A 23,536-nucleotide genomic window follows, 5' to 3' on the forward strand; every position below is an offset into this window, starting at 1 on the left:
TCAATTGTTTATTTTGCCACTACGCGTTTTGATGGTTCGCAGCATCATCTTCAGGAAGAAAATTGTTAATTTACTTGAGTGCTGGTGAAGGGTGCGACGTCTTTTCACAGTCGCAGTCCAAGGGCACTGTAGGTTTTCTTGCGTCTTTTCCTAAAGATAAAAACTATTTATTTAGAAACGGCACATTAGAGGTTAAAAACGCGGATTTCCGACAGTGAACTGTACTGACAAGGACAGATGCAAAAGGTCTGGATTTGTTTGTTCGTATCTGGTTAATTTGATGAAGATTGTACAGTAACACCACAGTCCAGAACACACACCATAGTATCTACCTCCGAGTCTGAACCTGGACTTGAACAACCATCTCGGGATAATCGGAAAAATCACTGCTGTATTTGATGTTTTCTAAGTACTTTAATACTTCATAAGATATTATTTTACTTTAACATAGATTTGCTCCCTGTTAATACCACACCCATTAGTTACACTCGAGGGAGACATTATACTGTCTACATTTATTTTATAATTACTCATAACCACCTGCGGCATTCTTTGAACTTAAGGTCTGTCTGACTTCAGATGGGACCACTATACACTGACGCGCCAAAGAAACTGGTATAGGCATGCATACTCAAATACGGTGATATGCAAACAGGCAGAATACGGCGCTGCGGTCGGCAAGGCCTACATAAGACAAAAAGTGTCTGGCGTAGTTGTTAGATCGGTTACCGCTGTTGCAATGGCAGGTTATCAAGATCTAAGTGAGTTTGAACGTGGTGTTATTATCGCTGCACGAGAGATGGGACACAGCATCTCCGAGGTAGCGATGAAGTGGGGATTTTCCCGCACAACCATGTCACGAGTGTACAGTGAATATCAGGAATCTGGTAAAACATCAAATCTCCGCCATCGATGAGGCCGGAAAAAGATCCTGTATGGACGGAACTAACGACGACTGAAGAGAATCATTCAAGCTGACACAAGTGCAGCCCTTCCGTAAATTTCTGCAGATTTCAATGCTGGGCGATCAACAAGTGTCAGCGTGCGAAGTATTCAACGAAACATCGTAGATATGGGCTTTCGGAGCCGAAGGACCACTCGTGTACCATTGATGCCTGTATGACACAAAGCTTTACGCCTTGCCTGTGCCCCTCATATTCGACATTGGACTGTTGATAGCTGGAAACATGTTGTCTGGTCGGACGAGCCTCGTTTGAAATTGTATCGAGAGGATGGACGTGTACGGGTATGGAGAAAAGCTCATGAATCCATGGACCATGCATGTCAGCAGGAGACAGTTCAAGCTGGTGGAGGCTCTTCAGTGGTGTGGGGCGTGTGGATCTGGAGCCCTGATATGTCTAGATACGACGTATGGGAACCGTGATTTATTTTCAAAGAATATTCTTAAGAATTTATTTTATTTACTAGCGATTCATCAAGAACATTAACACATTTAATCGCACTATGTAATCATGGAAGTAGTTGCCAGGGAGTAATTGATGAAATCATAACCAAATTCCTTGTAACAAATGGGAATTTTATTCACTTTAATTGTGTTAAAAGCATTTTTTTAAAAGAAGCAGATTTAAAATTATAATCAGAAAGCACCCTCTAAATATCAAAGTTACAATTTATTCAGAGGCAGAAAGAAACAAGTTTTGACTGTATGAGCATTCGGGCAGAGAACCTTGCCACTCCCTTTTGACACGGCCATAGTTACGACCGCTCACAACAGCCTCTGAAAGACTACACCGGTGCAAATCTGCAACACACCAGATAACTTTAAACTAAGAGTTTTAACAATGTACACAAGCACACATACTATGCATCCCCCGTAGGAGGGCTGGAAATGGTACAAAACACTAACAATTAAAATATTCACCTTGTCACCGTAGGTGCAACTTGATTTTAACTTCTAAGAGAGGTCTTACGGTGGAAGGGTGGCAACTTTATATACTAAAATGATCATTGAAATAAAAGCCCATGAAATGCATTCTTTTATAAAATTCTACAAGGTTGGCCAAACAATTGTTAAGATGCTCTACAGTACACAGATACCGCCTCTCAAGATCATAGGCAATAATATCAAAGTTTCCAAAGATCAAAACATATTTCAGGTATCAGCCCGTTACACTCCGAGCAATAAACTCGTTAACACACCGAATCCGACAAACATGACAGAGGCAGCTACTAACGTAGGTAGTCATACAATGAAGGCTTTCACGACCGGATGGTACTGTTGTTGATAATTCTTCCGGTTTATATGGCCGTGGTCCATGGAATACTTCTATTCCTAACGTTTCGTCCAATACTATGTTGGACATCCTCAGAGGTATGGCTGGTCCTGTTGTCGGCAGGACTCAACAGGACCAGCCATACCTCTGAGGATGTCCGACGTGGTATTGGACGAAACGTTAGGAATAGAAGTATTCCATGGACCACGGCCATATAAACCGGAAGAATTATCAATAACGTAGGTAGATTGATAGGTAGATTACCGAACAACCGAACCGCAGGTTGCTCTAACCCGCCCCTACTCCACAAGGAAAAAACGGACCACCCAATTTATAAACAACCACCTTCCCGCGGGTGGGCAAACGGAGAATAATGGTGGGACGACCCCAAAGGTGACCTCACCAAGAAAACAAGTAGAATTTAATAAGAGTAAATCAAACAACATATCGCCAATCACTTAACTTTTAATAAACTGCGATTTCTGGAGAAGACCTGGCACAGCACCCCCAAATCGCTCTCCCGAACCGTCCGCTGCCAGCCGCTTCAACGGACGCAGGAAGGCGCGCCGATCTCCCGTCTCAGAGCGTCGTTGCTCGCACCGGCCAGACTGTTAATCAGTACAACGAAAAACCAGCCAAAGTTGAAAATTTCACTTTTTTTTATTCACTCGATGACTAGTTTCGGGCCGGGGCCCATTTTCAAATCATCGCGAGACAGTCAAAAACGGTATTTCCGAAAATGCAAAAAGCATGTCAAAAATGTGCAGTTATCTGTGTGCGCAGTAACTGATCATTTGCACATTTTTGACATGCTTTTTGAATTTTTGTAAATACCACTTCTGAGTATGTTATGATCATACGAAGCTGCTATAAACATGATTTTGATACGAAAGGAGCTCTTTCTATGATATTCAGAGTAAACTGTGTGTTACCAATTCCCTTTTGTTTGTAGTATTCACCCTTTAGTGTATTTTAGTTGTTTCCCTTCCAACGCCGCTAGAACTCATTGCGTACTGGGGCACGATCCGGTTTCGGCGTCTGACGCTTTGGGCATGTGTTTGTGCCCACCCCTTGAAAATTGTAAGCAATTTTGGTGTTGAAAGTAGTACGAGTCTCTGGGTTTTTGGTTATTTATACGCCGCCTATTTCAGTTTCTATGTCTGACCTCCTCTGAAGGCTAACACTGTTACGTAGCGCAGATATTAGTAAAGGTTTTTGTTTTGAGTACCTACATTCTGATTACCTAGACCTCAAAAAAGGGTGCATAATTATCTATTGTATGAAGTCGCCCTCACTGGTTGATTGTGTCGTTATGGCGACAAATTTTAAAGTACACTACTGTTATGCATAATATCTGCTGATAAATGATATTAATAGTTGATTCGAGGTGCAACTTGCGCTTAGGCGAATCCTAATTGATACTTTTTCTCTTAGTTTGTCCATAAAGGTTATTGATGAACTATTCTCACCGTAATGATTAAAGTTAGGGAGTAAATTTCAAAGCTGCTTTGTTTCCAGTATTGTAGATTGCTTTAGTTGATTTTCTCGAATCTTGTCCACTCTACTCTCCGTTCCGTATCGAGTCTAGTACCGAGTAATTATTATATGTTAATTAATTGTCTTTTGTGTGTAATACACGTGCGCCTGGGCATACATTTGCTATTTTTAGGCTTGATAAAGATTGTACTGTCGCTCTGTTTCGCCCCCTTTCAGCACTCGAGATTGTTTTGTGATCAAAGCCGTCGTTCAGTGCCGTCAGTCATTTTACATCAGCACCATGATATCTGGGCACAGGTAGAAAGTGTGTTAGAAGAATCAGACAAGCTGCCTGAAGAGGCTGCTTGGACTGCGAGTATTCTGTAAATTGGTGTTTTTTGGCTGCGCTGTTGTCACGATCAAAGAAGAAGTTAAATATTTTCATAATTTTGAAACTCTTGTAATTTTACTACTGTTTCTGTGGTTCTTTCATTTGCTTGAATCTTAAAGTCTGCTTTTCTCGATGGACTAGTAATTTGATTGATTAGTATGTTAATTTATTTTACTGCAGCTTTACCTTGGACGTAGTTATTGTTTTATGTAATTTCGAGACGTTATAAATTTGATGCCATCTATAGTGCACATTGACAGACAAAAGGTTACTCATTTAAGAGGGTTGCCCAGAAAGTAATGCACCGCATTTTTTTTTCTTCAACAGTTCTTCATTGAATATATTGAGAATTACACACACGACAGGATAGTGTTTCATCTACAAAATCTTTTTCACGTAATCTCCTGTGCTTCACTGGTTGAATCACCTCCTCATCGTCATCAAAATGTCTTCCCAGAATGACGTCCTTTAAAGGCCCAAATAAGTGGAAGCTCGCTGCAACATGTCAAATGTGACAGCCATGGATGGTCCCCCCGACCACTGCAAATCGTCGAGCTACGCCAAACCACCTTCTGATGACTTCACCCTCCGTGCCCATCGACTAACTGTACTTCTGTTGACAGCAGATGCTCCACAGACTATGCACAAACATTTGTGGATAGTCCCCACAGTTTCTTTCTCTTCTGTGAGAAATTCAAGCCGGCCAAGGGGGCCGAGCGGTTCTAGGCGCTACAGTCTGGAACCGCGCGACTGCTACGGTCGCAGGTTCGAATCCTGCCTAGGGCATGGATGTGTGTGATGTCAAAATGGTTCAAATGGCTCTGAGCACTATGGTCATCAGTCCCCTAGAAATTAGAATTACCTAAACCTAACTAACCTAAGGACATCACACAACACCCAGTCATCACAAGGCAGAGAAAATCCCTGACCCCGCCGGGAATCGAACCCGGGAACTCGGGCGCGAGAAGCGAGAACGCTACCGCACGACCACGAGCTGCGGACTGTGTGATGTCCGTAGGTTAGTTAGGTTTAAGTATTTCTGAGTTCTAGGGGACTGATGACCTCAGAAGTTAAGTCCCATAGTGCTCAGAGCCGTTTTTTGAACCTCAGAATTTAAGTCCCATAGTGCTCAGAGCCATTTGAACCATTTGAGAAATTCAATGACGGCGCGTTGCTTATAACGTACATCACCTATAGACGCCAAACTGTCCTACAGCTACGCTATCTGTTGGAGGTACGGAAACTTTGCGCGCTGAGTCAGAAGACTTCAAATAACACATAGGTAACATTTAGCTATTGTTTCCACGTACGCGTGCACCATAATTATTCTACCACGCAAACATTTGGGGTTACACTCGTGTGGTATGAGATGTTCCCAGGGGGTCCACTGGGGGCCGAACCGCACACTAACTCTGGGTTAGGTGTGGGGCGGCGGTGGAGTGGGTGGACTGCTATGGCCTGTTGTGAGGGCTCCGGTGGGACGAAGCCTCTCCGTCGTTTCTAGGTCCCCAGTGTAATACATAAATACATACATACAACGTTTTACATTCATAAGATTGTTTTCAGCTGAGAAAAAAAAACGCGGTGCATTACGTTCTGGGCAAGCCTCATATTTTCAAGCTGCTAGAATTTGACTCTACGCACTGATTTCTTGGACTGTAATGTAACAAGAAATTTTTTAACTTCGTTAAACTTCAAAAGGGTTATTGTTAATCCTCTTAAATTCTGAGTGTGAAACAAAGGTGTTGTGCCTTTTAATGCTGAATGATGTGTTAAACTACCCGAGGTCCAGTCCTTTCTCAACAGCATTTGTTGGCACTGACTTAGGCACAATTACTAGTCCCAGTAACAAATAAAGAACTGTATTAATCAATCGACATGACTTTATTAATAAAATCCACAATAATCAGGTAATTTACAGAGGAAATTTATTCACGTTATTAATTTGCTTGTCAGTAGCCACATTTGAAGTTGGCTCACTGAATTAATGGTGAATATGAACTACTCATTTATGTGCCTGCAGTTCCATCGTTGTCTCCGTAGAGAAGAAAGAATAGTCGTACAGAGGAAGTTAAAAAGAGAGTAGAAGTATCAGCAAACTCAAACTTGTCGATATATTGCTATCCGTGCTCTAACAGTTTGACTGAAAATAATTAACCAATACAGTAAATTCGTAAGATATGATTGACTGAAGTCCCCCAAGAAGGATGTTTAACCACCTGTTCGCAAATTATTTCAATTGGACGCCATTCAGCGGGCTTGCACTCTCAATAACCTATCCCACTAACATTAGCGGTGGAAGGGGACCTACAGTTTAACCCCGTTTGACTGTTGATACTTCAAACTATCATTTGTTTTGATCCTTGTTTATTCCGATAGCACATACAAATTCCACATCCTTACAAGTGTATGTTCATCTTGAGTTGGAAACACTTCACCGCCTCCTAGATTTCATTTACTATTCAAAATGTACAACTATAATCTTTGGTGACAAATGAAGATTTGCTTTGGAGAGACTGTATTTGCTTTGTTTGCTGTCTTACAATATGTAGCATTTTTTTTTTGTTAGCGTAGATATGATGAAGATTACGCCGTATTTCACTTCTTTTGTTAAATCTGTACTTTTTATACACAAAATAAATTAAAACCATACGGTACTTTATAGTATAATCTGGCTGCGTGTGCATTTTTCGCATACTGCTACACATGTGTATTCTATCGTTTTCTTTGATGTTTTTTGATCTGTTTTACTAACTTTCTCGATCAAGTTGCGTAAAGATCAGCCTCCTTCCAGTATTAGTATGTTTCTCATTACCGTAAATATTGCTTCACAGAGAAGTATTACATTTTGTACGTCGAAAATGCTAACTGATGACGAAATTGCTGCAGCTCTGCTCGTAGATTTGCCAGATGATGTTACGGATATAGAGGATGACTAAAACGATGCTATTGATGCAACTGATACTAATAATCCCTCTGCTTTAGATTTTAAGCCGATTTTTTAAACAGATTTAGGTTTTTATGCATTTTTTGAAGAGGTCTCATAGAAGGTGCATCGGATGAGCTAAAAATTGGTTTACCTGAAACTGTAGAGGAATGCGTAAAACAAGAGATAAACCGTTGCTTACATGAAAACACTCACAAAAGTAGAAATCTGCTTGAAAGCGAAACTGACGGGAGGAAACGCAAATGATTCAGTCGTGTTCTTCAGAGGCAGAAATGCAGTGACATAATACAACCCAATGAAGCCTGTCTAACGCGCTTACAAATTGTGGTGTATTGACTACTATCATGGGAGAAATAAAGCTCTAAAGAGGGAATTTGAAAATTACGCTTGGGAGAAAGTGTAATTTCAGATTTATCGAAGATGTTTTTGGGGCAAAAACAAGAGACTGGGCTTTGATAACTGTTTTACTTTGTCCTACCTGAAAGTCTAAACGTAGAGGAAAAATACCTTGTGGCATAATGAGGACAAACAAATTTTTTCCGTAACGCAATGAAAGGAGGTGACTTTCATTATAAGGTGTCATCATTTGGAATCAGGCTATTTTTGTGCTAAGACAACAAAACTGCGTATCTGGTTTCCGATCACCGCGGAATGTATTGTTTGTGTCCAGATAACAGAAGGAGGGCTCTGAAAGCAACGTTCAGTGCCCTCCTGTAGTAAAGGACGACATTCGCATTATGGTAAGAGTGAACCGTGCCGACAGCCTTAGGTCTACTTGGCGCTGGGAAGGAAATCCGAAATGTATTTGTTCGTTTTAAAGGATGTAAAAATAGGAAATTAAAAAGGTCGTCAGTTTCGCAACAAACAGGAGAAGGTAAGTCGTATGTAGTAAAAGAAAGCTTCTTTGTATACTAAACTCAGACTAGACGATTTTTGGAACATTGTCCATAGGAAAACAGCGATCGATGAAATTATGTTAAAATTATTTCCGTAAAACAGTCTAGATAACATGCGAGTTGTATGTATTTAATTTGGTGACCGGTTTCGGTCTTTTAACAGGATATCATCAGACCAATGTTTTACTCTTTTATATGAATGCGTGTTGGAATCGCCTCTGTGGGCTATGAATCCACAATCATGTTCGACCTCCTGCAGAAATCTGTAAGTAGCGAGCATGGAGTATGGATAGGTGGTGCTACCTGGGAGTGTTGATCGGCCAAGGGCTTCCCGAGATACAGACTCTGCCTAGCTGGCGCAGTGCCGTTCGAGTCCCGGTGTGGCAGGCGTTTTCACTTGTCGCCGTTGTTCCGCATAAAGTCCCGAGACAGCTGATATCATTAGTTCCTTCCATTTCATTTCCTCCACCCCCCCCCCCGCCCGCCCCTTACATTTAATAACATTTTTACTCCTTGGTGTCAACAGTAGCTAGTGGCGTGGAACACGCCGTTCTGGAGCTGTGTGTAAACAAACTCAGAATGTTTATTTCAAGGAGGTATTTTTCTGCAATGAAAATAATATTTTTACTGGACTCCATTTAGTAACTATGTAATTACGTTCCTAATGTTCAGTGACCTAGGCCTTGGCACAATTGTAACCGTTCTTTAGAGAGTGGTTGTATAGAAACGAATATTAGAGTAAATTCTGTAATACGAAATGACGTGAGCCAATAAACGGTTGTAGTATTTCGTAGTAATAGTTAAAATTTTAGAAAGAGTAGATATTCGTAATAGAGTAACGCAGACCAGTACAAAGGGAATCCAAGGCAGACATAACAGGGCTGCGCTTTGTTTGAACGTAATATACACTCCTGGAAATGGAAAAAAGAACACATTGACACCGGTGTGTCAGACCCACCATACTTGCTCCGGACACTGCGAGAGGGCTGTACAAGCAATGATCACACGCACGGCACAGCGGACACACCAGGAACCGCGGTGTTAGCCGTCGAATGGCGCTAGCTGCGCAGCATTTGTGCACCGCCGCCGTCAGTGTCAGCCAGTTTGCCGTGGCATACGGAGCTTCATCGCAGTCTTTAACACTGGTAGCATGCCGCGACAGCGTGGACGTGAACCGTGTGTGCAGTTGACGGACTTTGAGCGAGGGCGTATAGTGGGCATACGGGAGGCCGGGTGGACGTACCGCCGAATTGCTCGACACGTGGGGCGTGAGGTCTCCACAGTACATCGATGTTGTCGCCAGTGGTCGGCGGAAGGTGCACGTGCCCGTCGACCTGGGACCGGACCGCAGCGACGCACGGATGCAAGCCAAGACCGTAGGATCCTACGCAGTGCCGTAGGGGACCGCACACCACTTCCCAGCAAATTAGGGACACTGTTGCTCCTGGGGTATCGGCGAGGACCATTCGCAACCGTCTCCATGAAGCTGGGCTACGGTCCCGCACACCGTTAGGCCGTCTTCCGCTCACGCCCAACCTCGTGCAGCCCGCCTCCAGTGGTGTCGCGACAGGCGTGAATGGAGGGACGAATGGAGACGTGTCGTCTTCAGCGATGAGAGTCGCTTCTGCCTTGGTGCCAATGATGGTCGTATGCGTGTTTGGCGCCGTGCAGGTGAGCGCCACAACCAGGACTGCATACGACCGAGGCACACAGGGCCAACACCCGGCATCATGGTGTGGGGAGCGATCTCCTACACTGGCCGTACACCACTGGTGATCGTCGAGGGGACACTGAATAGTGCACGGTACATCCAAACCGTCATCGAACCCATCGTTCTACCATTCCTAGACCGGCAAGGGAACTTGCTGTTCCAACGTCCGCATGTATCCCGTGCCACCCAACGTGCTCTAGAAGGTGTAAGTCAACTACCCTGGCCAGCAAGATCTCCGGATCTGTCCCCCATTGAGCATGTTTGGGACTGGATGAAGCGTCGTCTCACGCGGTCTGCACGTCCAGCACGAACGCTGGTCCAACTGAGGCGCCAGGTGGAAATGGCATGGCAAGCCGTTCCACAGGACTACATCCAGCATCTCTACGATCGTCTCCATGGGAGAATAGCAGCCTGCATTGCTGCGAAAGGTGGATATACACTGTACTAGTGCCGACATTGTGCATGCTCTGTTGCCTGTGTCTATGTGCCTGTGGTTCTGTCAGTGTGATCATGTGATGTATCTGACCCCAGGAATGTGTCAATAAAGTTTCCCCTTCCTGGGACAATGAATTCACGGTGTTCTTATTTCAATTTCCAGGAGTGTATAAACCAATGCGCAGCATTGTTAGGAATCTTGAGTTTTTGTTTTCAGCGATGGCGAGTGTGTTCGCAGTTCTTCCCAGGTAGTCGGTATTTTCGGATTAGAAACCTAATTAAATTGCTTTCTTATAACTGGACTAGACATTGGAGTGGTAGAGAATAGATTATTTTGGGATAAATTCAGAGACGGAGTCTATTAGAAGTGATTGAGTGTACGAACATTGATATTCAAGTCGACGGTGATTGTACGTGTTAAACAAAACGCTACGATCGTATATTTACGATTGTGAAGAGATTTATTGAATATACTGAAGCTTTTATGTTGAACTAGGACCTTATTCGCTGTATGCGAATTATTAAAGAGTGTTGGGACCGAAAATAGTTTGGAGCTTAACACACTAGTATCTCGTTGTCAAGGTGATTCGCTAATAAACGAGAAGTGAAAAATAGTGCCCGTTAAAAGACTAAAGTTGTGCTGAACAGACATTGAAAGGGTTAGAACCCATAATTAATATCGTGTCGTGAGAACTGAGAAGCTTAGACACTGTAAGGCCCAGAGAAATATTTATAATTTATCGGACATTAATGGCAAAGACAGTTTCATGAGAAATCATCTCTCTGGTGATATGTACGCGAAGTAATGCGGTATTGACTGACTGTTATACCGAAACAATAAATACTAGGATAAACTCTCAGTTCATTGATCCCCTAGTGCTATCTCTCATTAATTGTGTCAATAAAATAGAAACACATGAGACATTCCCAGTATTTACTAAATTCCATAATCAGCTAGTACATTGACAATAGGATCTGTGAACATTCTACGGTTATTGAATGCAGCTGATGAGCCTTTTACAAACATATTTAGCAGGATTCAACGAATGCATACAGACTGCTGAAGTAACTAAATCAAATTACTCAGGGAAACAAATTAGCAAAAATAGACTAGAACTCAATTGATATCTTACTCCATAGTAATAAAATAACAAAACTGTTTTTGGATCCATCATGGTTGAAAGTGTATGAATAATTATCTCTGGAAAAACGCAATCAGTTTTCAACTGCTAATTCACACGACTTGATTCACAACGTGATTCAGAGATGTTTCATGCCCCACCCACAAGGCAGGGAATGGTTCTTAACTAGTCGGGACAATATATACACAAACTTTAGACATCAGCTTCGCTGCCGGTGAGGGGGAGGGGGAGGGGGAGGGAAGGGGGAGGAACGTCGAAGCGATATCAGTGCAGTCGCGACGGCGGTGGGTGTGCGGGCATACCCTGTAACACATTTTGATTCTTTACTTACGAAAAGTACCATCTGTGTGAAAGGGTAAAGTAAATAAAACTAGAATTAAAAAAGCACTGTTGTTTTATTACTATTTACTGCTGTGATCTATAAAAAAATGAAAATCTGTGAGTTTTTCATAATTGAGGCAAAAAAGGAGTAACACGAAATCCGAACCACCAGTCGTTGCTGGCACATCTTCACATGATTGACAGTTGAAGGCCAGCATAAAGGCAGACTGAAAGACTGCGGTGTCTGACAGGGATTCGACCCGATCCTGTGATTTTACCGTCTCTAGGCTCCCATTTTACCACTAGACCACCAAGCTCGGCCAGAAACAACAATTTAATGTTGTAGGAAAGTTATTGTAGAACGAAAGTACTTTTGGAATAACGGAAACCACTCATTGAAAAGCAGAAGCATTGTCAACAGGCACACACAGAAACCTTGCTAGCTTACGGAGTTATCCTCTAACAAGCTGGTGTAAAACTCAGACACACACACACACACTCACACACACACACACACACACACACACACACACACACACACACATACATACAGGATGGTCCACTGATCGTGACCGGGCCAAATATCTCACGAAATAAGCGTCAAACGAAAAAACTACAAAGAACGAAGCTTGTCTAGCCTGAATGGGGTAACCAGATGGCGCTATGTTTGGCGCGCTAGATGGTGCTGCCATAAGTCAAACGGATATCAACTGCGTTTTTTTAAAATAGGAACCCCCATTTTTTATTACATATTCGTGTAGTACGTAAAGAAATATGAATGTTTTACTTGGACCACTTTTTTTCATTTTGTAATAGATGGTTTCCCCCTTCAAGATATACGAGTTTCGTTTTTTGTAGTTTTTTTTCCTTTGATGCTTATGTCGTGAGATATTTGGCTCGGTCACTATCAATGGACTACCCTGTATATACAGGGTGTAAACGGTATAAGGCGCCAAAATTATACAGATGGCACATCTCGCAATGCTTGACAAATAAGTCTAGTAACATTTTTACGTATTTCCTACGTTGTCCCAGAAAAAAACAGTTCGTCTCAGGATAATGGTTTTGGAAATGTAGATACTCGGCCGTGCACGTACGTAAGCAATCGGTTCCTGTTATTGCCCGCTGCGCGTATTGACATCGTGAACGTTAATCGTAAACACATAGGCAACTGCGGTCTGAGTGGCTGCGTCATTGTAATACACCGAGCGACGACAGTAGGCGAGTAACCTGTGCAGATGTTATTACAACTCTGTTAACTGTTAGGATGGAAAGGAGATTTACTATAACTGAACTATGCGATATAGATTTAATTTATGGCGAGGCAAAAGGTGTTGCGAGGGCAGCTGTACGAATTTATCGAGAACGCTTCCCACAGCGACGACTTCCTGCACGGAAGGCATTTGCTGCTGTGCACCAGAGGTTTGTGTCATTGTAATTCTCTACTTGTATGCGATCATTATGCATTTACATCTTAATAAAGTACAGTAGTTATCTGCACCTTTGTAAATTTTCGTCCGTAAGCGAAACGTATCTTCTGTTCTGATATGCTTTCCGTTTTTGTTACATCATAACAGAATACAACTGACGAGTACGTATTTAATTTCCTTAGATTGAGAGATACTGGCTCTTTACTGCCCCGCGCAGAGGGTAGAGGCCCACAACGCGCCGATCGTACATTGGAAGCTGAGGAAAGAATTCTGGACCGCATCCAGGAGGATCCTTCTCAGAGTACTAGAAGCATCGCCCGCCACGTGGGTATATCGCACACTGTCGTTCATCGCACTTTGCAAGAGGAGCGTCTGTGGCCTTACCACATTCAACGCGTAGAAGCATGGGAAGAACAAGATATCCCTCCACGACGTGAATTCTCAGAGTGGGGTTTGTTACACAGTGCGCAGCATGATTTTGTCAACAAAAAACTCGTCACAGATGAAGCTTGTCCCACTCGCGACGTAATAACTAATTACCATAAGATGCACACGTGGAGTGTACACAATCCTCGCCACGTAGTGGCAACACATTTTCAGCGACGATTTTCCGTCAATGTGTGGGCGGGTATGCTCAATAATTACGTTATTGTGCCCTATGTTTTACCTGCACGTTTGACTGGTAACTATTACCGAACGTTTCTAGAGGAAACATTGTTACCAACGTTGTTAGAAGACATTCCGTTAGGCATACGTCATAACATGTGGTTCTTCCACGATGGTGCTCCACCCCACATTGGTCACAGAGTACGCACATTTTTGGATAGTCGATTTCCAGGACGATGGATCGGGCGTTCGGGTCCACGTCGATGGCCAGCACGCAGCCCTGATTTAAATCCACTGGATTTTTAGGTTTGGGGCCATATGAAGGAACTTGTTTATGCTGAGCCAGTAAATAATGTGTACGAATTGACGCAGAAGATTTTAGATGCTGCCAATACCATAAAGGCCAATGTGCATGTGTGTGAACGAGTGCGACGAAACTGGGTTCGCCGTAATAAGGCATGTGCAGAAGCGAATGGTGGTCATTTCGAACTTTTATTGTAGTATTGGTGTAAGAGGAAACGAAGTAATGGGTTTTCTTTACGTTACGATGTTGTTGTACAGAAGGAAAATAATGTGAATTTAGTATTCGTTATGGCATTGCCGTAAAAAGGTGAAACAGTTGATTGTAATTAATGCACAACTATATACTTGGTGATTGATTGAATTTGTACTAATGAAAATACATTGTGTTTGATATTAGCTTGTCATTACTACTACGACCTTCGTTATCGACTTGTTGAGAAACAGACTAGTTGTACTCAATTCACGTAAAGCTAATTACACATTCTTGACAACCCAAAAACCGTTTACATTCCTTTTTTCGGTACCACCTGATCATCACGCCACGTCGTTGTACACGTCTAATAATGTCAATCCTCCGGTCGGCTCGTTGACTTTCTCTGGCCGCCCCGTCATTATAGGCAATAAGCTCGGTACGCCGTGTACTGTCGGTTGAGTACGTAAACAGAAATGCGTATACTATCTATCCTACGAACATTAGGTTTTAATAATACAAAAATAAAGTACATGATACAAGAAAATGTCATTAGACTTTTTTGTCAAACACACCGAGATGTACCATCTGCATAATTTTGGCGCCTTATACCATTTACACCCTGTATATAAACGCCGTCTAGCCGGCTCATGCACGCACCCACACACACACACACACACACTCCGTCTAGCCGACTTCGTGTGTGTGTGTGTGTGTTTGTGTGTGTGTGTGTGTGTGTGTGGTACTCTAGCTCGCCAGAGGATAACTCCGAAGCTAGGAAGGTTTCTTTCGTCCGTATGTGCCTCTCGACAACTCTACGCCTCTGCTTCCGGTGAATGGTCCCCTTTAATCCAACAATTATAATATATACGAAATTTGCATCAAAACATGTTAATCCTAACTTTAGGGCTGTCATCTTGGAAAAATAGATTGCAGTTTAGAAGAGTCAGGTTCGTAGAAAACCCCAACTCTGTCCAGAAAAAAAAAAAACCCGGCGACCCTGGTTTTAAGTACCGACCGACCTGGTGTGGTCGTCACGCAACCGGCGGGCCGGTACAACACGGCAGGTGGCGGCTAATAACCGCCTGTCCGAAAACGGCGGTCCTGTCCTGGCGGCGCTATTGAAATGCGACGGGCGGGGGAGGGGGGCGGGGAGACGGGCGGCTCCGCGAATCTTGTCCGGCTGGGCGTCGACGGCGGCTCAGGTGGCGGGTATAAAACGGCGCGCCGACACTGGCCGGGCACACAGCACTCCAGCTCTCCAGAGGACCAGCACCCGCAGCAACCACTCACCACCACCACCATGTACAAAGTGAGTACCGCCCGATCCTGGGACTCTGACAGCGTCGCGTCGTATCACGCCTCTACGTTTTGGTCACTTGTTTCTTTATTATGGGACCTGCAGCATATACTATGTCACAGTAGGACTTTATGCAGAGAAATATAAGACAGTATGTTGCTTCATAGTTTATTTCGGCCTCAGATGGATAGAGCGTCTGCCATGTAAGCAGGAGATCCCGAGTTCGAGTCCCGGTCGGGCACACATTTTCAGTCGTCCCCACCGAGGTATATCTACACCACCTGTCGGCAGCTGCGGCTTTCAATTAATTGTCATTTATTCAAGAGAAGCTGCACCGTCGTCAATGGTATCTGTTCTTTCGAGAACAGTTACTATCTTCGTAGATATCTATGTGGTTGCGGGTCGTGTATCTATGGAACTGTTATTGACGTGTTTGTAATCTATATACCAGAACTTCCCGATAAAATAAACACCCTACTCCAAAAAAACGCAAACGTGAAATTAGCTTTCATAACATTAAATATTAGCACAAAACTACGTTCACGAAAAGCCATACTCCCGAAACATTTAGAACCTAAAATTTAGAAAATTAACTGAAATAACTGCACAAAATTTAATGTACGACAGACGGGACGAAATTTCATCGTAGGATTCAGATAACACAGAAGAGAAACAAATAACAACCAACCCAAAATTTTGTAACACCTCAAAAATGAAAAATACGAAGTTGACAAAATTGAAAACGCGCTACAAATCCTGCACAAAATACCAAAAGTCAGATCACGAATACCTTGGAGGAATATACATACACACTAAGCGTTATACCCTCGCTACACTGTATGAACAAAACGATTTCAAGCACACACATTTTAGTGAAATTTAATATAGGGTCAACGGATAACCAAAACACCAGAGATAACAAATGCACCAATAACACTTCCATAGATACACGATCCGCAACAACATAAATATCTTTGAGTGAATACCTAGCCTTAAAAGTAGAATTTCTACGCCTGTCAAAATAGCAAAATACGTGTTATAATACATGTGCAACATCATATCATTCAACAACTTTAAAACGTTACTCAAAAAAAGTGTTACATCCAGCGACTATGGACAGCAGTGATAGTTTATTCAAAGTTGGCAAATGTCCGTTTACAACGTCAGAATGTGAGTACAATATCCAATGTGAAAAAAATACGTTGTAAGTTATTTATTATGTAAAATATAAACAAATGCTATTGTTTGCAGATGTACTGATGACGAAAATAAAGCCGAAAGCCGGAATAAGCTTATATACAAAAATGAAATACTAAACAGCATACTGTACTAATTCTCTGTTTCGGTCACCGTTGCGGTTGGCCATCATCAAGTTAATAACGCCTAGATCTACGCAGTCACACTGCTGAAGGTTGCATATAATACTGACCGAAATGTAGGAGCATTTCACACCATTTACTCCGTCACACTCACAGAAGAGTATTGTCGAGACTAGTAATTCGAAGAAAGGTGTTTATGGCTTCATCTTCGTTAGACGACGAGGAGGTCAGTGCCGGAGCACCAGCTCAGATTTGACAGGGGAGGGGGGGAGGGGGGGAATTAAATCTAAATCGCCGGTACCCTATTGAATGGAAGCACTCAGGGGTTTACGTAAATCGATTTAGAGAACTCACAGAAAGGTGAAATCTGGATGGCTCGTGACAATGGCTGTGAAAGAGCGTAATGACACACATCTACCACGTATGTAGTAGCCGTCACTCTGCGTGGGAGTTATTGGCTCATCTACCTAGTATACTCCAGCCACTGGACAATAGCTAGCGGATGGCATCTCATTGTCTTCGGGCCACAAGTGGCCATCTGATCGCCGTGTCATCCTCAGATAAGGATGCGGATAGGAGGGGCGTGGGGTCAGCATACCATTCTCCCGGTCGTTATGATGGTTTTCTTTGACCGGAGCCGCTATTGAGTAGCTCCTCAATTGGCATCACGAGCCTGAGTGCACCCTGAAAAATGGTAACAGCGCATGGCGGCCCCGATGGTCACCCATTCAGTGCCGGCCACACCCGACAGCGCTTAACTTCGGTGATCTGACGGGAAGCGGTGTATCCACTGTGGCAAGGCCATTGCCTGTATCTCAATATATTTTCTGTCCTGTTCCGTTGGCTTATGGAGGAAGAGAAAAATCGCAGTCTATATGTTCTATATGACCTAATCTATCTTTCCCTATTCTTATGGAACTTACGCGAGATATTCGATGTTGACAGCATACTGGACAGACAACCTTCTTCGAATGAAAATAAGTTTCCTAAAATTACCCAACAGGTTTCGGGAGAACTATGTCGTCTTTCTTCCAGCAATTCCCATTTAAGTTCTCCGAGCATTTCGCTTACACATTCGTGTGGTCTGTAAGGATGTGTTACAATTCCTGCAGCGTGCCTCCCAATTCGTTACACGTGTATTGTCCGAACACCGAACACTGGAACCGTTCTCTAAAACTGCTCGAACGAATGTCTTGAACGCGATTTCCCTTACAGATGCAGCGCAGTAACCACCTTCAAATAAATCTGTCTTCCATTCGCCGTCACGAACACAGACTTTACGTGATCTTTCACATCGGTTCTCAGTATTGCCTCTAAAACACGATGGGACTTAATACCGACATTCAGCACTAGTCACTTTGTCTAAATATACTGCTGCAAGAAACAAAAACAATGCACGATCTTATGGCATTACTGGTCGGAGGGGGGAGGGGGGAGGGGGAACGATTGTATGATATACTTGTTGAGAGACCCCGCCTGGGATTGTACTGCTGCCTAGTGCAAGTCTTTCTATTTGATGTCACTCCGGTTACTTGTGCGTCGATGATGATAAAATTATTGTGACAACTGCAAAACGCCCAGTCTCTGAGCGGAGAATATCATCATCCTCGCCAGAAATCGAACCTGGTATTGCAAGGATCTTGAGACAGCAGCGCTAACCAATGGACGGCCAATCTGTGGATTATAGTGCTGCTGATCCTATCTGATAAATCGTTTTTGTGTACTGAGAGGGTTCTATTACGATTGATTGGAGCAAACCCAATGTCAGTTTCGCTTTTTTTTTTTTTTTAGGTAGCTCATGAAGGGAACGATGTGTTTCAACTTCGAATATGTCTTAGGACCGTGCAAGAGAGACGCGTGAGCGATATTGCCTTGGTAATTCTCTGCGTTCGTACTCTGAGGCATAACAGTAGTAGCCAGTTGACAAATGTACCACGATGGTGTCGATTTCTTGCTTTTTCAGGGGCTTTTTGTCCTTTGGCGCCTACGCCACTGTCCTTGAATCAGGATTCTACTAGGGGCAGGTTTCTGATGAAGAATCACAGAATAACTGAGGGGTTTGTTCAAGAACAAATACTTTTCCGTGCTGTATTCACTTCTGCCCCCTCCACACACACCCTCCAGTTCGCAGAACACTATGTGCATCTTTCTTTCTTCCAGAGTTGGGATTTACAGACATTAAGGCGTCTCTCTTTGTGGTAGAAAAACTAAACCGCATTTACTTGTGTCTTTGCCAGACAGGTTGCAGCGGTTCACTTTTTCCTGTGTTAGTCATCTCGGAACTGTTCGATCTTTCAGGCACTTTTTGGAGCTTCCAGGAGATTCCTGAAGCTCACGTGATGGAAAATATTTTCAATCGCTCACATATTTTCGAAAACATTTTGGGAAAACAGCGATCAGTTTCACAACTGTACTTAGGAAAGCCTTGTAAATCGCGAAATCACATTTATTGGTGGCCGGTTCCAAGGACCGTCTTCCATCTTCAGACTGTACTCCAAAGCTGATTTGTGGAGACGGATCCACAGAACAGGAACTGCGGAAATCTCCTGATACTGTCAGCTGCCAGTTGACAGTATCTGGAGGCTTCTGCAGTTCCTGCTTCGTGGATCCGCCACCACAAATCCATTTTGGAATACGGCCTGAAGACTGTCCACCTTTGGACTGAAAGTGCTTTTTCTAAGCACTTTCAATCTCTCGTAAAGAGTAAGTGCTCTCCCTTTCACGACAAACACAAAACTGTAGACACTCGCTTCTGTGATAAGGAGAGTTATTCGAGAATTTGGAGTTCTAGGTAAACATAACAATACTTTTGGTGCGTTTGCTAACTCATTTGTAACTTCTAATTTGTGTTTTATTTTCGATTAGGCGAATAATGGATTCATTTCAAATCGTGTCTCCAGTGCTTTGATCAAACTTCCGCTTTGTGTGATGAATGTCAGCTCTCTGTGAATAAAATTAAGATAACGCCTCTAACGAGAAAGAACACGGTAGTGTCCGAGTACGAGATTAACGGTAAATATCTTAAGCGCATCACATTGTGTAAATATTTAGAGAAACATTGTTCGAGGAAGACTGTGCGACCATTCTAGTGAAGTCACTGTTTTTCTCGCTTAGGTATAATGAGAATAAGATAACAGAGAGATTAGGGAATGTGCAGTGGCGTACTGACATTGTTCAACTCGCGATCGGAACAGGATATGGAATCGCTAACTTTGTTACGAGACACCCTCTGCCTTGCACCCTACAGTGAATAGCGTAGTGTATATGCAGATTTAAATGTCAATTAAAGGTGCTTATATACGTCAGATTCAAAATGGCTCTAAGCACTATGGGACTTAACATATGAGGTCATCTGTCCCCTAGACTTAAAACTACTTAAGCCTAACTAACCTAAGGACATCACACACATCCATGCCTGAGGCAGGATTCGAACCTGCTACTTTAGCTTATACGCCAGACCGCTTGCACATTCATCAACATGAAGGTGTACAACATTCGCCTTCCCAGCTTTCTCATACTGTCCTTACCGTTAAAAAACATCACGATTACGAAAGCAAGTACCGTATCTTGAGATGTTCGGAAAACGATCGCACATAAGTAGACGGAACAAGGTATATTTGTGAACTATTTCTCGTGGTATTCATGAACTACAGATTTGTCGCTTGTTCTGATATTGTTCTTCTCTCACTCATAAACTTCCACAGACTTCTACGTCTTATCTTATGCATCGATGTAAACATATGCTGACAGACTTAACATGTATTACTCAGTACAGCAAGCTATCAGAGCAATTTGTTGCGTAGCACATTTCGCCATGTAACAGGAAACAATGCTATTTACAAACAAGAGTGCACATTGTTACCTAAAATAGTACACCAAATTTGCACTGCATCTGAAGCTTACCTACGATGTCTTCAAAAGAGGGAATACTCGTAAAATCTACGAGTAGCATCTCACTCGCAAATGAAGTACCGGTATGAACTCTAAACTTAACATCTCCAACGATGTCACCGATATTACGCCTTGTAGTGGAATTACGGAAACTGGGTTATTGGGCTACAATTCCTTTAGCTGATTCCTATGCTGAGAATAAATCTTTCATTACATCATACTACAGTCCTTAACTTGGAGAATATTGCATCTCATGGGCGTATTTCAAAGTCAGATTAGAATCCTGTACAATTAGTTTCAGTACTAGAGGTCTTATCTTTTTATAGTTCAGATCATATCTTGAGTACACACAATTGCATTAGATGTACTGTGGTCAGTATTGTACACATAATTACATAATTAGTAATTTGCAGAAAATGAAAGTTACCTTTTGGGAAATTATCAAATTACTCTGGTAAGTTGGGTTTGCCAAGATATCCTTTTAACACTGATCTCACTAGGTATAAAAAAAAGTCAGCCTAAGTATTCTGAGATTTAGGTACACACAATGAAATGTTAAGACACTGAAATATGAGTACAGTATATCCTGTATTAGACTTGTAGAGGAAATTACTGTTTCCTCTTAGGGTTGGTTGTAAACGAACAGCACGAGCAGTACGAGGTATCACATGGGCCAATATTCCTTTGTTTGATCTTTTAGATGCTGAGAGTTTACATAATGATGTCCGAAATAACGTTTAAACCATTGTGCCTTGTGGCATATTACCAAAAGCAACGTCCCTTTTACAGTTCCTGGTTCTCGCCACCGTCCTGGCTGTCGCCAACGCCGGCTACCTGGGAGGCTACGCCGCCCCCGCTGTGGCCTACGGCGCCGCCCCCGCCGTTGCCTACGGCGCCCCCGCCTACGCCGCCTACGGCGCCCACGCCGTCGCCCCCGCGGCCATCACCTCCCAGCACTCCAACATCCTGAGGAGCTACGGCAACCTGGGACAGGTGTCCACCTACTCCAAGACCATCGACACGCCCTACTCCAGCGTCACCAAGTCTGACGTGCGCGTCAGCAACGACGCCGTCGCCCACGTGGCCGCCCCTGCTGTGTCCTACGCCGCCCCTGCTTACGCACGCGCCTACGCCGCCCCCGCCGCCTACGCCGCCCCTGCCTACGCGCGCGCCTACGCCGGCCCCGCCGCCTACGCCGCTCCCGCCGTTGCCGCCCACGGCCTGCTGGGAGTAGCCTACTCCGCCGCCCCCGCCGTCGCCCACCTGTCTTACAGCGCCCCTGCTCTGTCTTACGCCTGGTAGACAGCCTGTCACCATACTACCATCTCATCTCTGACTGTATTTATTCTGTGCTTCATGTAAATAAATCTTTCGAATCGTAACAGTCTGGCTCTTATTGATATTTATTATCTCCTGCAATAGACTCCACAAAACGTACCACTGGGGAGAAGAAGCAACATATCTACAGGGTGGGCCAGAAGTCAAGATCGTAAAGGTTTAATGTTATTGTACTGAAATAATATGCTGAGCCCTTGTGAGGTCAATTGAGTAACTGCTTGACTGAGAAGCAGCGATTTCGGTCACGAAAAGTGACAATATCTGGGAGAGTGGAGTGCTAACCACGTGCCTCCTATATCCATATCCAGTGACGCCTTTCGGTTGCGGATGATACGGCGGGCGGTCGGTACCGTTGGGCTTTCCGAGGCCTATTCGGACGGAGTTTAGTTTTAGTTTTGTATTGAAACAAGAAGCAACATGAAAAGAACATGAAACGTCTCTCTAGCTCGACTGGCATTGAAAAAGTAAAGCAACGCATTTTTTTTTTTCTGAAAGCAGGTTGGATTTATTTAGGACTCCAATATACTTATTCTCCACTCTTTTGGGTACAAAACCACATTTTTCAACATAATCTCCGCTCAGTGCAACAGTATTACACCAACTTACTGTGAGGGTCTGTATGCACACTTGGTACCACTATACTGGTTGACGTAGGAGGCAACGTCTTGGTGGAGCAATAACCTCACCATCAACCACGTACTGCTTCCCGCAGAGTGAATCTTTCTGTGGGCCAAACAGATGGAAGTCTGAAGGTGCGATGTCGGGGCTGTAGGGTGGATGAAAAATAGTTCAGTAAAGTTTTGTGAGCTTCTCTCGGGTGTGCAGACATCGATTTGTGCAGCGAGGTGTCTGATTGTGATCCGTCGATCACTTTGAATGAGTGTGTCTGCACGTTCCAACAATGCAGGAGTCACAGCCGAGTGATGCCAGCCGGCACGTCGGAGATCGGATAGGTTTGTGCGACCTCGTGCGATGACGGCAGACGCCTCTCCCAACGACCCACCGTGCTTTTGTTAACTTCCAGATCTCTGCAGACATTCTGCAAGCGCCCATGAATAACTGCGACGCTGTGGTGTTTCGCCAAAAGAAACTCAGTGACAGTTCTCTGGTTTGAACGCACCTCCGTTACAGACGCCATTTTGAAGGCCATAGGAGCCAAAGCGGGAATATTTCACGATTCCCCCACTACAAATTCCGCATTTTTCCGGCCAAAAATTCCCGAAAAAAAATTGTTGCATTACTTGATAAACGCCCTTCGTACGTAGCAGAAAGAAATACATCCAAGAATGTTCTTACGTACTTCTTACATATTTCAAACTCTCTCTGTGTGCTGATCTCCATTCTCGGCGAAGAAGTGGATTTGCTGCCACGTGCATCTGCTTGCCCGGCGCAGCATTTGTGGCATGATCATTCCGAGACCTGGAACTAAGAAAGCTGTAACTACTTGCTCACACGTATCAGTCACGTATTCATACCATGATCATTTAATTCATTGATGCTGCTGGGTGGAAATGAACGGCATCCAGCAACGCATAGAGATTCCGGGAATCTTCATCTCCACCAATCACTTTGTTAGTGGGCTGCCTATGTGTTGGCAGCGCTGTGT

General features: G+C 43.6%; 2 protein-coding genes across 2 annotated transcripts in view; one reads left to right on the plus strand and one right to left on the minus strand.

Annotated features, from left to right (window-relative positions):
- LOC124786107 (WASH complex subunit 3-like) overlaps positions 1-15,387 on the minus strand; it is a 79,134-nt gene extending 63,747 nt beyond the window's left edge. Inside the window, exons 1-2 of the mRNA XM_047254240.1 lie at positions 15,165-15,387; positions 75-150 (exon numbers count right to left, since the gene is read on the minus strand). Coding sequence (XP_047110196.1) covers positions 75-150; positions 15,165-15,387 — 299 coding nt within the window. The remainder of the gene's footprint in view (positions 1-74; positions 151-15,164) is intronic.
- On the plus strand, positions 15,340-21,974 carry LOC124804550 (cuticle protein 67-like). The gene is made up of 2 exons (XM_047264762.1): positions 15,340-15,394; positions 21,382-21,974. Exons 1-2 carry the CDS (start codon positions 15,386-15,388, stop codon positions 21,892-21,894), a joined length of 522 nt encoding a protein of 173 aa, XP_047120718.1. The 5' UTR covers positions 15,340-15,385; the 3' UTR covers positions 21,895-21,974.
- The last annotated feature ends 1,562 nt before the right edge of the window (positions 21,975-23,536 follow it).

This window comes from Schistocerca piceifrons, chromosome 1 (assembly GCF_021461385.2).
Source record: "Schistocerca piceifrons isolate TAMUIC-IGC-003096 chromosome 1, iqSchPice1.1, whole genome shotgun sequence".
Lineage (NCBI taxonomy): Eukaryota > Metazoa > Arthropoda > Insecta > Orthoptera > Acrididae > Schistocerca > Schistocerca piceifrons.